A 15,929-nucleotide genomic window follows, 5' to 3' on the forward strand; every position below is an offset into this window, starting at 1 on the left:
AACTCTCGCCGCAGATCTTTCATCTCTGCCTCATTCTGCTTCAGCTCGCCCTCTAGACCCTGAATCTTGGTGGCGCTGTTGTCCAGGGTCTGCTGGAGCCGTTGGTTTTCCTGGCTCAGACTGCTGTAGTTTTTCTCTAGTCTTTCACTTCTCTTGGCCTGGGAGCGGAGCTCCTCCAGCGTGCGGCACATCTCCTCGTGTTCCCGCTCTAGTTCGGCATGTTCCTGCTGTAGTTGAGCCAGGCGAGCGGCAGCCGGCCGCAGGGTCTCCAAGGCACGTCGCTGCTCCAGGTTCTCCTCCTCAAGTTGCTGGTGATCCTTCCCCAGAACAGCCAAGCGAAGGCTGGTGTTCTGCGCCGCGTCAGCCAGCTTCTTCAGCCGCCTATTGTCTTGTTCCAGAGTAGCGTTCTCACGCTCCAGGGCCTCGGCGCGTTCACTGCCAATCTTTAAGGAGGCAGCTTGCCTCTGTAGCTGTTCTCGGACTCGCTCCAGACGTGTTACCTCCCTTTCCAACTCCTCACAGTGCTCTCCTCGCTCACGGAGAGAGTCAAGCTCTTTAGTCGCCTGTCGTTTCTCAGCCTCCAGACGAGCCAGTTTACTGCCAGTTTCAGAGATGGTCTGGTGGAGAACACGGTTTTCTGTCTCCACCTCCCTCACACGCGCCTCGCTGTTCACCTGAGCACGTTTCCTGAGGGAGTTCATGGCCTGGGTCAGGTGCTCTTTCTCCTGCTCCAACTCTGAGATCTAATAGGCCACACATACAAATAAACAACATTTATGAATGAATAATTCATATAATGTTCTGATCATCATGGGCTTTCTTTCTTTAAATGTTCACCTGTCTGTCTTTATCTGCCTGGATTGTCTCTAGAGTTTTTTCCAGTCTTTGTTTGTCTTTTAGCAGCTCCTCTCCAAGGTTCTCCATGTCCTGAGTTGTCTGTTTCTCCTGTTCCAACTGGGACTGCAGACGCTCCAACTAAAACACACAACACAGAAGAGATCTCATCAGCATTCACTATTCTGGCTCTCAGTTAACATTTAAAGGAAATGCAGAAATTTTATGTACCTTCTTGCTGTGGCTCTGATTCTCTCTTTCCAGTTCCAGTGCGTGCAGGTGACCTTCTTCCATGGTAATGGAGGCCTCTCTCAACTCCTGGATGGTGCTCTGAAGACATTGGTTCTCCTTCTCCAGCTTCAACAGTCGGCTAGATGCGGTCTCGTTCAGCTCAAATACAAATGACTTACGGGCTGTAGTAGTGGATGACCAAAAAAACAATGTAGCTCTTTATTACATATTGACCAGACTAGATGAGGGGCATCAACCAAAGATTGTGCCCTTTTTACTAAAAGTACACCAGCTCCAAGATCTACCAATAATTTATTATAATTGATAATAAATAAATAACGGTATATTAAGTTAGATGTTAAATCCCTTGTTGTTACCCCCCTGTAAAGGTATTAAATTAGCCATTAGCAAACCTTTTGTAATCTTCAGATCTCAAAAACAGATCATTTATATTATCAACTATATATTTAACTATAAATATTTATCAACTATAATCTTTATATTGTTTCTTAAAACTTAAATGTGTCTTGGTAGTATACCACATACTACCACAACCACCGTATAATGATAAAAATCCACAGTGCTTTTTTTATTTTTTTTTATTTTTAATCTCCACAAATCATAAGCACTTTTTCCAGAGCAAGCGGTTCACAGATTCAGGGCAAAGTGACGTCAGTTTGCCCAGGCCCCTCCCATGACTGTTGACGGACACTGCCATTTTAGTATAGACACGCCCCGAGTGAGCTGTAAACAGTCCACCATTGTTTTGATGCTGGAGCAGATGTAGACAAGAATGTCTCCTAAGCGATTGAGGTGTTCTGTTGTTGATGTACTAATGAATATAGCAGTCACCATTTACTCCCGACATCTGAGCAGCTGAAGACGTAGTGGATTACTTTTGTTTTTGAAGGGAATGCTTTCCCGATCTTCCTAAATGTGTTTATGTTTGCGCAATTCATTTTATACCAGACTGCTTTGTAAATGAGGGTCAGTACAAAGCAGGTTTTGCTAAAAAGTTGTTCCTGCAAGATGGATCGGTACCAACTGTTCATGATCTAGCTTCACCACCAGAAGAAGTGAGTATACGTTTTTATTTATGAATATTTGCAAATCGCCTTTCCTAATAATGTGCTAGTTAGCAAGTTCCATGACAAACACGACTAAAATTAACAGTCTCACACCGTGTCTACACCGGATGCGAGTGGCGCAGTGCAACAAAATACTGTAGAACTCATTATAATCAGTGATGCTGTCTACACTGGATGCGGCGCGACTGACAAATCCCCGAGAGTAAACTGCTGCCTCATTCTATTCATGACGTACTGACACAAAGTTCAAATGATTTGCAACGAGTGCTTTGTCGTGTCCACTACATTAGTTCTGTTGTTGATGTACTAATGAATATAGCAGTCACCATTTACTCCCGACATCTGAGCAGCTGAAGACGTAGTGGATTACTTTTGTTTTTGAAGGGAATGCTTTCCCGATCTTCCTAAATGTGTTTATGTTTGCGCAATTCATTTTATACCAGACTGCTTTGTAAATGAGGGTCAGTACAAAGCAGGTTTTGCTAAAAAGTTGTTCCTGCAAGATGGATCGGTACCAACTGTTCATGATCTAGCTTCACCACCAGAAGAAGTGAGTATACGTTTTTATTTATGAATATTTGCAAATCGCCTTTCCTAATAATGTGCTAGTTAGCAAGTTCCATGACAAACACGACTAAAATTAACAGTCTCACACCGTGTCTACACCGGATGCGAGTGGCGCAGTGCAACAAAATACTGTAGAACTCATTATAATCAGTGATGCTGTCTACACTGGATGCGGCGCGACTGACAAATCCCCGAGAGTAAACTGCTGCCTCATTCTATTCATGACGTACTGACACAAAGTTCAAATGATTTGCAACGAGTGCTTTGTCGTGTCCACTACATTACATTAAGGTTGCCTTTGTAGAGGGTTTATAAAGGTGATTGTTAGTGACTAATAAGTCATTTACAAATGTATTTTAAAACTTTTGACCAGTTCTAACCGCATGAATAAGAATGGTGACTTTAATGCAAGAATGGGAGAAAAGGACGGGGTGAGCAGTAGCTCATTATCATTTAAAGGAACATGCACCGAAACGGGTCGCTGTGAACAGAGCAGTTTTTGACAAGGTAAAACGGCTGTTGTTTTACACTACCACAGATATTTTAACCCAAGTATGTTATGTTATAGACTTTTCATGAAGACCCTAAAGAATCATACCATCTTGTGAAAAATGGGCATCCAATATCCCCTTTAAATATAGTAGACAACATTTGAAAAGGATCAGAAAAGTTCATCAAAGTTGTCCTAAGACAAGAACGCATTTTGGTTTTAGGACAACTTTGATGAAAGGTTTTGATCCACTTCAAATGTTGACTACTGTATTTTGCACATATTGTATTGTATTTGTGTAGTTACTATTCATATTCATTTGAGATTTGAGCAGTCTGAGTGGCAAACATCCAGCAGTCAGGTGCTGAGTCACCTGTGCATTACCATCTAAACAATACGTATACACACCTAACGGCTTACAAACAGCCTGAGGGTAGAGATATTTCAGGAACCAGTTTTTTCAAGTCAACATTGACTTAGTGCTAATCAACTACAAAAATCTCCCATTTGTGCCTGCTTAATGTTTTTAGAAATTGAGCATTTGTTCACTTTGCATGAACAAAATGGCAAGATTCTCTGTTGGTAATATATTTGCATTGGGATGGGTTCTTAAAGGTGCTGTATGTAGGATTGACACCGAGTGGCTGAACTAGGTATTGCAGTCCAATTTCAAAATATTGGAGAGGGTTTTTTTCACCCGACCCCTCCTCCTAAGACTTGGCACACACAGGTTGCCAGATTGATGACACCAACAGGAACGAGCGCACTTGACGATGAATGAAATGAAATACGCTGTGTTTTCTGCCAACTGGCAACCCGGGGTGCCGAAATACAATTGGGTATACTGGCAGTGGGTGGGTTTCACAAACCAAAACAGACACCGACATTCCGGCCGGGAACGCACATTTTCAAAGGAGATTAACTGACTGTAGCATTGTTTTTCAGATAAACAAGTATGTTAACTTAGCATGTTTCTTAAATATCTGCAAACATATTATGGTATTTTTATGCTTTAGTAGAGTCAAAAACTTACATACAGCACCTTTAAACAAGCAACAAACAGAAAATAGGCCATCAGCACATGACACAAATTTCACTCTTTATGCTGTGTTTTCTAAACCAGTCTGTGTTGAGTTAGCATTAAAAACACAAATTCTAAGTTCAAGAGTAAAGAGACTGTCTCAGAAGGTTTTAAACTGAGCTTCTGTCTGAAAGCGCTGTGTTGGACTCACCCTCATTGACCTCATTGTTCTTGGCCAATTGCTCCAGTTCCCAGCCAAGGTGAGCTGACTCATTCATGCTTTGCTTCTGAGAGATCTCCAGCAACATGTTCTCCTCCAGCAACTCCTCTAGATGTTTCTTATCACTGTCCCTGTCCTAAACCACATATAAAACAGGAAAAATTATATACTTAGTGCTGGAAAAGAGTACTCATTCAGAGATTCAATGTGAGGTTTTCTCAAATGATTCAGCTTCAAAACTATTTTTTGAAAAAGTTTGGTAAGGTTGGAAGTCAATGTGAACAGGCTTTTTTTTAAACAAACTAAAATAAGTCACCAATATGACATTACATAATGCATGTTTCCACCCACAGTTGACGGAACAATGGCATTCCTGTGGTTAATTCCAAAGAACCCTAAAGTATCAAGTATCAAAGCTACATACCACATATGTTGGAAATGAATCAACTAGGTCTACAGTATTTTTTAATGCCCCTACATTACAAAACAATAAGATGTATCAAGGATTGTTTCGTAATAACATTGTGAATCAAAACCAATTTAAATTGTAAGGTGCATAAAGATTAACTTCCTCAACACATGCATATACACACCTCCAAAATAATCTCCCTTAACACTTACAATTTCCATATCATGCAATTTGGAGCGCAGCTGGAGGTTCTCTTTCTCTAGTTCGTGTAGTTTGTCACAGCGCCCCCTGGCCCCAGCAAGCTGCTCCTCCAGCATTGACTTTGTCTCCAGCAGGGTCATATTGTCCTCTCTTAGCTCCTGTGCACAAAAGAGAGACGAGAGAGAAAAATTAAGAGATGAGCAAAAAGAAAAGATCAAAAGGGATAGAGAGGATGACGACAGCAGACTGAGAGAGTCAGGGCGCTGTCAGTGGCAGCTCAGGGGCTCAGCGGACACCTGAGGCTTTATATCTGAGAAATAAAAGCAGCAGGAGCCCTCAGCATGCATCAGTCACCTCATAAAGAAACCAACCCTTCTGATTTTTTCCAGGTAATGTCAAAGATGTCCGGCTCTGTTTTTTATACAATGCTGAAGTCATTAAAATGGAAATGTAATATAGGTTGGTGAGTGGTTACCTCTATGCGCGTCTTGTAGAAATGGACATCATTTAGCTTCTCTTTGAAGCGAGACAGTTCGGTTTCCAGGCGATCCACTTTTCCAGCACGTTCCCTCAGAGCATCCACCTCATCACGGTACGCCCGCACTGAACGTGCCTCTGCCAGCAACTGCATGTTCTACTCACACACAAACACAACAGATGATAGCTTTCTGAAGCTCAGTAAAGTGCTTCCCAGTTTGAGTCAACCATGTGAAGTGTGAATGTAAGAAAACAGAGTCTTGATGTGATACCTCCTGCTTGAGTTTCTGCATCTCTGCATCCAGGCGCTCAATCTCGTTCTTGGCATCAATCAACTGCTCGGTCTTCTCCTCTCTGTAGAGAGCAAAGACTTACAACACTGATAGGCTACACTAGTGGACGACTAATATAACAGTGAACATTTAGTTTTTTTTTTTTAATTATCGCGTCAGCTGATTTTTATTTTTTTTTATTTTTTTTAAGTCAATAAGAGACAGAAGTGGGAATTTTATTTTGACAGTGCTGAGGCTGTCAGTGAAGGTAGCCGTCCCAATGAAGTTTGAAACCTTAATAAAAACAAGGTAAAACAAAAAGTAGTAACTATAGAGAACACACTTACAACTCTTGGCGGGAGCGCCGGAGTTTGGCCTTTGCGTCAGCCAGCTCCACAGCTAAATGCTGTCGATCTTCTTTAGACAGTAGGGTGACGGGGGATAGAGATGTGTGCTCAGGGCTGGGAAAGCCCAAGAGACTGGAAGGCTGCTGGGACTGAAGATAGTCCCTCTCCTGGGTCAGCTCTATGATCAGCTAATGACACAAAACAGACCTGTCAGCATCCAATCAGTGATGATCAATGGCTTAAGGAAGTTTAGTACTACTTCCTAACAAATAGATGATTGCTGTTGCTGATCGGCAAACCTCAGCAGACTCATCTCGCTCGTCTATGAGTTTGCGTAGGTGAAAGGCCATGGTCCGAGACAGAGGGTCCAACTGCTCAGCAGGAATCTCCCCGACTTCCATCCACTGCAGATCCAGAACATTCTCCTGGTTGTGAGTTACCTGCAATCATGAGGGATTTTGCACCTCAAATATAAGTTCTATATATTTAATATACACTCTAAAAAATGCTGGGTTGTTTCAACCCAATGTTGGGTTAGTCCATATTTGACCCAACATTGGGTTGAAACAACACAGCATTTTTTAGAGTGTCCTTAAGAAGTTATTGACTGAAATCAGGGAAGCTCACTTCTTGAATGTGCGTCACGATGGCGGCTTGTGTTTCAATTTCAAGCAGCTTGATCTTCTCAATCATTTCTTCTTTACGATCACACTGTTGGGAGAAATAAAGAGAATGAGGAAAAGTAGAAGGGATGGAAAGAGAAGGGGAAAGGGATGAGGAGAGGATAGAAAAGGGAAAAAGAAAGGGGAAGAGAATGAGAAACAGGATGGAGAAGTGAAGGGATGAGAGTGGGAAGAGGATGGGGAAAGAACCAGAAAAGGAAGAGGAAGGTATGGAAAAGAGAAGAGGAAGGGGAAGGCACGGGAAAAGGAAGAGGAAATAACTGAATGGGAAGAGGAAGAAAGAAGGGAAAGGGAAAGAGGAAAAAGAAGAGGAAGGGAAAGTATGGAAAAAGGGAAAGTTGAAGGAACAGAAAAGCTAAGAAGAGGAGGAAGGAACCGGAAAAGGAAGAGGAAAGCATTGAAAAGGGAGGATGAAGAAAGAAGGGAATAAGAAGAAAGAGGAGGAAGGGAAAGAATGGAAAAGGGGAAAGCAGAGAGGAAGAGGAAGGGGAAGGAACAAGAAAAGGATGATGAAAGAATTGAAAAGGGAGGATTAAGAAAGAAGGGAAAGAGGAGAAAGAAGGGGAAAGGAAAGTATGGAAAAGGGAAACGTTGAACGAACAAAAAAGCAAACAGGAAGAGGAAGGAAAATTGAAAGGGAAGAGAAAGAGATAAGAAAAGGAAAGGGAAAGGAAATGGGAGAATACACAGGGGAAATGAAAAAGGGAAGAGGAAGGAACCGGAAAGGGAAGGAGGATGAAGATGAGGAAAAGAAAGATAAAAGTAAAGGATGGGAAAGGAAAAGGTGAAAGAACAAAAAAGAAGGGGGGGAGGAAATGGGAAATTGTAAGGGAAGAGGAAAGGCAAATATTAATTGTAAAAGGAAAGGGAAGAGGAGGAGGAAAAATAAGCAGAGTTACAGTTTAAGACTACCACATATGTTGTACAATCCATATCACAAAGAAATAACTATTTTGTGTTTTTATGAAATCAACATTGCCCATGAATTCATTAGTATGCCTTAATGGTGATTAGTCAAATAAACTGCTGGTACAGATGAAAGAGTGGGAATTAAGTCAGAGATTGAGCCCCTCTTTGAATAAAAGAATGCTGGAGATACTTTCAAACGGGATAAAGACTTGTGAAGAGTTGTGTGCCTTGTGACTGGAATACTGTGAGAGGAAGTTATGGTGCAGGATTAGACCAGCTCAAAGAGACTATCAACAGGCAATTGTTACGCTGTGAAGTTTAAGGCTGTTTATTATCCATTCAGGAAAAAACAGAGATGGGGCTAAAAGTGTAAAAGAAATAGGCCTGTGCAGAACAGACACGTGAGGAACAATCCTCGGGAAAAGGAGGAGACATAAAAAACATCTTAGCAAATCGAACCCAATAATCTGTGCTGACTTCTCTGAGACATATCTGGATGAATGCTTTATTTTGTAGCATAATGAGTGTGTGTTCATTTTTCTCTGGAAAAGCAGAGGCATGCCCAGGCATGGATATGATTTCCTGCACTGGAGTTAAAATGTGGGTTGGGGATCTCTGCTAGTTCAATCAGTTTACCTGAACAGCACAGCCCAGTATCAGCAACAGCAGTCTCTTCACCTCCTCCATGCTTTTACCTGAGGGAATGAAATGGTTAGACATCACAAGAACTGAAAGTATGATACTATAAATGAAAGAAATAAACATTAATTTTAGCTAAAAAAAAAGAGGAAGCTGATACAAAAACTTTAGCAGACACCACTAGTTAAGACAGACATAGTGATTTTTAAAAAATTAAATAATCTGTTATGGTCCCACATTCCTAAATGACAACCCTGTTTACATATTGATTTCAGTGTTGCTATTGTTAGCTAAAAATACAACTGTTCATGTTAACGGGAATAAAGCAAGTTAAATTAAAATTAAATTAAAAAATCTAAAATTTACTTAAACTTAAATGAAAATTACAAATGTTGTCTGGGCAACTAAAATATTTACATTTATATTTTATAATAAAGGTTTAAGTACTAAAATGACTAAAACTAAAGCTGAAATAAAAATTAAAACAAAATATAAATATTTAAAAAACTAAAACTAATAAAAATGACAAAGGCCAATACCAAAATTACAAAAAATGTAAAACTTAATGAGAACACACAATATAAAAATAAAAGCTAAATTAAAATATTAATAAATATTATGATATTATATAAATAATACTAAAACAACACTGATTGGTCTATTATGACTGGTACTCAAAATGTGGGCATCAATCCAACCCTTAATGGTTAATGATCATTTAACAGTTGTAACAATAATCTTATCAGTTATGGTATTTTGGAGAAAACTATGTTTACCATGGTATAAGAGAATTGTATAAAAGAAGTCTTTTTTTCAAGTCAAACCTCACAGCTAAAGGGTCAATGCCATCACTGTTTAAATATCGCTCTAGCAGTTCGAATATTAACAAAATATTCAATTTCACCTGAGCGATACCCCTTGAAGAGAGGATGTAAGAAAGATATTCTCTTCTTTCTTCAACCATTAAATTAAACAAACATTCACATGCAGTCAGTGTATTCTTCATTATTCATTACAAAGCACACCAACTCTTTCACAATTACACAAACCTTTGAGATAAAGTTATTTTTAATTACTTTTTTGACGCTTGTGTCTGTGTGTTGGTGAGTTTGTTTACGTCTGGCAGTCTTAGACTAATAAATACTCTGGAGAGAATGGATTGGGTGTGGGGCTGCCGTCGCCATAGCGATCGTTTGTTGCTCAAAGCCTTCCCACCCTACAGCGTACCCCCTTTACACACACAGCAGAGGAGGAGTGATTGGGGTGATTTTGTAGGCGAGTACATCAGCATAGGAAATAAACAAATTACAAGCATAGATAAATATAACAGAACAAAGATACAAATGAAATAAGCAGTGCTTTATATTTTTCAGGTAAGTCTAATAGTATTCAGGTACAGAAATTGAATAATCAAATGTAAAATAAAACTGCATAGTCTTCACTGTATAAATTAAATCTAATAAATCTGTGTTAAAGCTACAAAAGTGATTTTTCTTTGTGTTTTGTTGTTTGATTAACATTCATAACACAGAAAGCCTAAGGAACATTAAACTACTGTAAACCAATATAGGCTACTGTTACACACATCCATTTTCTTTCTCAATTGTTTCCCTTCACCTAAGCCATAAGCAACTGCGTTTACAAGGATACTTGCAGAACACAGTATTTCAGGCACAAATAGACGCAGAAGTGAACATAATTCAGTGTTCACGTGCATCTGCGTGGCTCTCACCGTGTCTACACCGGACGCGAGCGGCGCGGCGCGACAAAATACAATGAACCCATTATAATCAGTAATGCTGTCTACACTGGATGCGGCGCGGCACGACAAATCCCCGACAGTAAACTGATGCCGCGTTCTCTTTATGACGTACTGACACAAAGTTCAAATGATTGGCAACGGTCGCATCCAGTGTAGAGAGACTTTGGGGCCGTTCACATATCGCGCCTAAAACGCGTGGGAAAACGCCAGTTGCGCCGCTTTCTCCTTCTTTCCAAAGTGCTCGGGAGCTTGCGCTTTTGTGGCGTCTGCCATTGTTAAGAAACCATGACCTGCGCTCTCCAAAATGACGCGGAAGTTTCAACAAAGGATAAATGGATTTCCAGCACTGAAAATCGCTTGCAGTAGCTCCGCTACTAAATGTATTTAAAATGGGTATCTCTGTACAGCTGTCGCGTCCATTGTAGACACCGTGCATGTGTGTGAGCAAAGAAAACAATCAGTATAAATATAACGATCAGTAGCCTGTACTAAACATTGCACATCCTGCGATGTGACTATCGCGGATGTGCACATCGCGATATCGATGCTGAAACGATATATCGTGCAGCCCTAATTACAAGTGAATCTCAATGTAAAAACACAAACATACAAGAGTATGTAACGTTGCACAGGGGGCACAAGATAAGAAACACATACACCAGAACACACAAAACCCATCCTGAAACATGTAAAGCTTTACTGACATCAGTGAAGTGGAAATATGTGACCCTGGTCCACAAAACCAGTCTTAAGTCGCTGGGGTATATTTGTAGCAATAGCCAAAAATACATTGTATGTGTCAAAATTATCGATTTTTCATTTATGCCAAAAATCATTAGAATATTAAGTAAAGATCATGTTCCATGAAGATATTTTGTAAATTTCCTACCATAAATATATAAAAACTTAATTTTTGATTAGTAATATGCATTGCTAAGAACTTCATTTGGACAACGTTAAAGGCGATTTTCTCAATATTTTGATTTTTTTTGCACCCTCAGACTCCAGATTTTCAAATAGTTGTATCTCGGCCAAATATTGTCCTATCAACAAACCATACATCAATGGAAAGCTTATTTATTCCGATTTCAGATGACGTACAATTTCAAAAAATTTACACTTAAGACTGGTTTTGTGGTCCAGGGTCACATATATTCATAATACAGCCAGTTTTTCCTGACAACATTACTTCCTAGCATTTCATGACCAGAATGTGGTCACAAGTAGCCTATAGAACAAATATGTGCTTACGTAAACTAATACAGCACCCAGGAGAAACACGGAATCTCAGACTGTTTTGATAACCTATCACAAGCAGAAAAAGACACCATAGCTATGATAAGGGTTATTTTTGTATATGCAAAAACATTCTAACGCACCAACCATGAGCAGAGAAGAAAATCTTGTCTATGCACATTTATAAATGTCAACCTGCAGATCAGAGTCACACCGCAATATAACAAAGACTTGTTTTCTACTGTACCATGTGGATTTTGGAGTAGACGTGCATAAGTGATCAGGTGTCAGGGTCACCTAATATGAAAGCAATTTAAATACAAACCTTACAGTACAAATAGAAGTTTAGTATAACTCCGTCACATTTTAAACAAGTAGTGATATCTTAACTAACATTCGACCATTCTGAAATTTATTAGCTAACAACATTTTCAAATTTAGTGTTCAATTCAGCATTTTTTCTACATCTCATTTGATTTTATATCTTTAATTTTACATATTTTATTACTTGATTCTGAAAGCAAGCATTCCAGAATTCTACTTTCAAATTTTTTTGTATAATGACTCAAGAAACTATATAATTGATGATAGCTCCAGACATGAGTTCCGACATAGCTGTTCTCTACTGTCAACAGCAGGATCCAAAGTCAGCGCTCAGGCCTGGGCTTGGTCCCAAAAAGCTTCCTCCTGCCATTACAAGGTCCACAACATGCATTTTCTTCCCTGAACCCTGTCCGTACACCCCGTATCAGAAGGTGAGAGGGTGTTTATGAAGGCTGGAGTGTGTGTGAGAGAATGAATGAGGAGGTTTGTTCAGCAGGGCGTACGTTTTGCTTTGGGGCACAGTTAAATGTGGTAGTAGGTGATTTATAGTGACTATAGTGAAGATACAGCAACTGATACAAATAGAAAGAAAATTAAAGTATGCTGAAAGTAGGGTGATTCTACAGAAAGAGTGTTGTCATATACATGTGTGTAAAAAATTAGCAATGAATAGCTGATGCTAACTTTTATTATACATTAATATAAACATTCTCGAAACAAAAACCCAGCAGGTTTATTTTTTTCTCTTTCCACTTCTTTTTTTCCAATTTCCTCTTGCACATTTTGATGAAAACAAATTATATGAAAGTAAAATTCTTTATTTTCTTATGACATTCTGTCTCCAGGTTATGAATCAACCCTGTTACTATCATATTTCCCCCTTTTAAAGCAGTGAACTATTTAATAAATAAAAAACATTTTTGTCATAAAGGCAAATATAATCATCACCTTTTGAACAAGCAAATACTTCAAGGCGTTAAAGTATCCCTTTATTATGTCTTGTTAGGTTTTTAAAGGGAATAATCTTAAAATGCCAACCCTGTTACCATGATTTTGTTAGTTAAGAATTGAAAACTTGATTTTGTAGAAGCACCAGCATTAAATTATTTTTCTAAAAAGAACCTTTTACATATTTTTTAATCTTATATGCCTAATTTCCAATTAAACTATAATACCATCAACCCTGTTAGCTTTATGAAGGTATACAGTACATGTATCCTAACATGTATTCCAGTTTTATTTTTCATATATATTTTTTATTTTAGAGTGTATTTTCTTAACACATTATATGTCTGATAGAATTTAAAAGTTCACTTAAAATTCACTGGAAAGACACCTGTTTTGTAGAATGATCTAGTGGCTTATTTACAGTATATGAGCAATACCTGATAATGGGTCCTTGGCGATGGCCAGCACATTGGGCAGGTTCATGAGGATGAGCTGCTGAAGATGCTCCTGAGAGAAAACAGAAAACATGCTCACTGTAAACAGGTAGACAACTTTGATGGCACCCTAAACATTTGACCTATGTAAAAAGACAACAGTGAGTGGCGAAGGAGGTATGGTTCAAGATGGCAGCCAGCCCGGGAGACGGACGGGTGTCAATATTTGGGGCGAGGACATAAAACAGGGTTGCTGGTAACGTGGGAACAGGAAACTCCTACTTACAAACAGACAGGCAGGAAATCAAACTGGAAATGGAAAACATTAGCAGTCCCAGACAAGGCAGGTCTTGGGTGGGGAACATCAAATTCTAGTACACGGGCAAAATATGAGCTAGGCAATATTTTAAAAAAAATCATAAGGAAAAAAGTGCCATCCAGAATTGAGGGCATAAATGTCTAGATATGTAGGACTGCATGTATGCCCATGTACAAATGGACTTGACTTCAGGCACAATGGCCTCCAGGGTAACTAAGCTCTGCAAAGTACACAAAGGACAAGACCAAACAGGTCCAATTGACCAAACCCTTCATTCCAAAACACACTTAGATAAGAGCACTGAAATCACTGACAGAATTACATACCTGATTTATTGTTTCTGTGCAACTGACAAGAAACTAGCCTATTTTTCAGAATAATTTCTGAAAGCTTACCCACAGATCATGAGGGGAATCCATATATGTATATAAGCTTTTTTTACACATAAAACATTACATTTTATTTTACACATTACATTACTTGTATGTTACATACATACATTTTCCTACTATTCCATAATGACTAAAATAGTCCAAGTTTTAAAAACACATGTAGAGTCCATTTTTTTCTTTCCATTCCATTGTGGTTCTTCTTGCTGTTTTTGAACGTAAAAAATCTTGCGTAAACCAGCCTGATTAGACAGGCAGCCGACTAGCTATTCAATCTTCAAAATATGTAGTTCTGCACATCCCTAGCTTCAACAAACCGAAGCAATGCTGTAAGCAAATGGACACACACACTCTCACCCAAATGCATGGCTACACAGCTAATGAGAAAGTGTGCTATCCCATTTGACATCATCAATCCCGGACCCCCTGCTGACAACTCCATCTCCTTCTCAGAGGAGTGACTCCCAGGGGAGGTCTTTGTGTGCAGAGACCAATGAAGACGCAACCCTCATCCAGTATAATAGAGCCAGCCAAGCTGAGGCCAGACCCAGACCACACTGCCTTTGTCAAAACAGAGGCCTGCGAGCATTCCTTTCTTTACTGCTGTCTTCTCACACATGCTCATTCACAAACACTGAGAATACTTCAGAAGTACCAAACCCAAAATTCTCTTTTATGTTCTACTTTGTCCATAAGTATGTAGAGTGCTGCAGGACTTTCAATACATCAATTTGAATGTTTTCTAGTGATAAACAGGTTAATTGGCAGACAAACTCTTTGAATTGTTATGAGATACATGACATGAGAACATATATCTGCTGATATTATGGACATCATAATAGGAACAAACCATCTTCATGCTTCATTTAAATATATGCAAGCAGAAATGGTATTTGTAAACTACGATGGAGGGATTTTCAGAGAATTATTACTTAAATTCAGAAGACTTTGAATAATCAGTGCACTGATATAACATTTTGCCAATATAAATGATTCATTATTTTTATACATGATAACTGAACAATATAAAAATTCTGTAAAAGTTGTTTAAAATAAAAAGTTGTTTAAATAAATAAAAAAATATGATCAGTTATTTAAATGTTACTGTCATTGGCAATATTAAATTATTAGTGTTAATATGTCAATATTATATTAATATTAATATGAACTATTAACTTTTTAAGATTTAGATGATAGGTGATGGCAAAGGTAGTCTAAAAAACACAAAAAAATATGGACATGAGCATATACAATTAAACAAATAGTGGACAATAAATATATCCAACATCAAATAATGCTAAAATATAAAATAAAATTCCAATGTTGAACAAAAAAAACAATATTGTACCAAGGTGTGGTCATAGGTCGAAATTTTGGTGAGATTTGCCGTCATCTACTTTCAGCAAAATTTTGTGGGCAAATCATTTTTTTTTTTTTGTATATTGTCACACAGAAATCACTTTCAAACCAAGCAACTTTCTGTTCAAGACCACCTTTTACCCAGTGCAAAATCTTCATGTGGAAATCTATTGCCCTCACATGAAACTCCAGAACAAATTCCTGATTATCAAATCAACTTGAAAAGGATTGAAATGAATTTTGCCTGTGGAAATACACTGAACAACAGTAAAAGTGATGCACCTGTAGACATATGGACTATTTTTACAGTTTGAAATTTGCTTTGTCCTTTAAAGAGTTCAAGAACCATGGACACAATAGACTAACATTGTTTGGAAATGAGCAGCATCAACATTCTGCTAAACTTCTCTTTTTAATGTATACAAAAGAAATAAAGACATACGGGTTTGTAGTAATATTTGGGTAAGAGTTTTCCTTTTTGGTGAACTACTCTTCAGAAATTCACTCTATTCCAAGTCTATTATATTGCAATGCATTTATACATCAGCTACCCTACTCTTTGCATATCAACATGAAAAAAAACCTAATGTTTATTTCTTTTCACTAAACGCAAGACAAACCTTAAAATCCACTTGAGTAGTCTTGTCGTTCCTGTATTTTCATGACCACTGATGCAAGACCACTTCTGAGATAATTGCACATTGGAACAAGCAAAGCACTCTGGGAAGAAACCTAAGTGTTTCTGACTGACAGCCAGTCTGGTGTGTATA

At 38.6% G+C, this 15,929-nt stretch overlaps 1 protein-coding gene across 1 annotated transcript in view; it reads right to left on the bottom strand.

The window, feature by feature from the left end:
* LOC107582943 (protein Daple-like) overlaps positions 1-15,929 on the bottom strand; it is a 70,463-nt gene that overhangs the window by 28,139 nt on the left and 26,395 nt on the right. The window contains exons 4-15 of the mRNA XM_016268968.1: positions 13,096-13,165; positions 8,386-8,444; positions 6,785-6,868; positions 6,457-6,597; positions 6,158-6,345; positions 5,811-5,892; positions 5,537-5,695; positions 5,073-5,219; positions 4,443-4,587; positions 1,066-1,247; positions 838-975; positions 59-743 (exon numbers count right to left, since the gene is read on the bottom strand). Of these exons, the coding sequence (XP_016124454.1) occupies positions 59-743; positions 838-975; positions 1,066-1,247; positions 4,443-4,587; positions 5,073-5,219; positions 5,537-5,695; positions 5,811-5,892; positions 6,158-6,345; positions 6,457-6,597; positions 6,785-6,868; positions 8,386-8,444; positions 13,096-13,165 (2,080 nt within the window). The remainder of the gene's footprint in view (positions 1-58; positions 744-837; positions 976-1,065; positions 1,248-4,442; positions 4,588-5,072; positions 5,220-5,536; positions 5,696-5,810; positions 5,893-6,157; positions 6,346-6,456; positions 6,598-6,784; positions 6,869-8,385; positions 8,445-13,095; positions 13,166-15,929) is intronic.

Source organism: Sinocyclocheilus grahami, unplaced genomic scaffold (genome assembly GCF_001515645.1).
Source record: "Sinocyclocheilus grahami isolate Dianchi unplaced genomic scaffold, SAMN03320097.WGS_v1.1 scaffold48.1, whole genome shotgun sequence".
In the NCBI taxonomy this organism is placed as follows: Eukaryota; Metazoa; Chordata; class Actinopteri; order Cypriniformes; family Cyprinidae; genus Sinocyclocheilus; species Sinocyclocheilus grahami.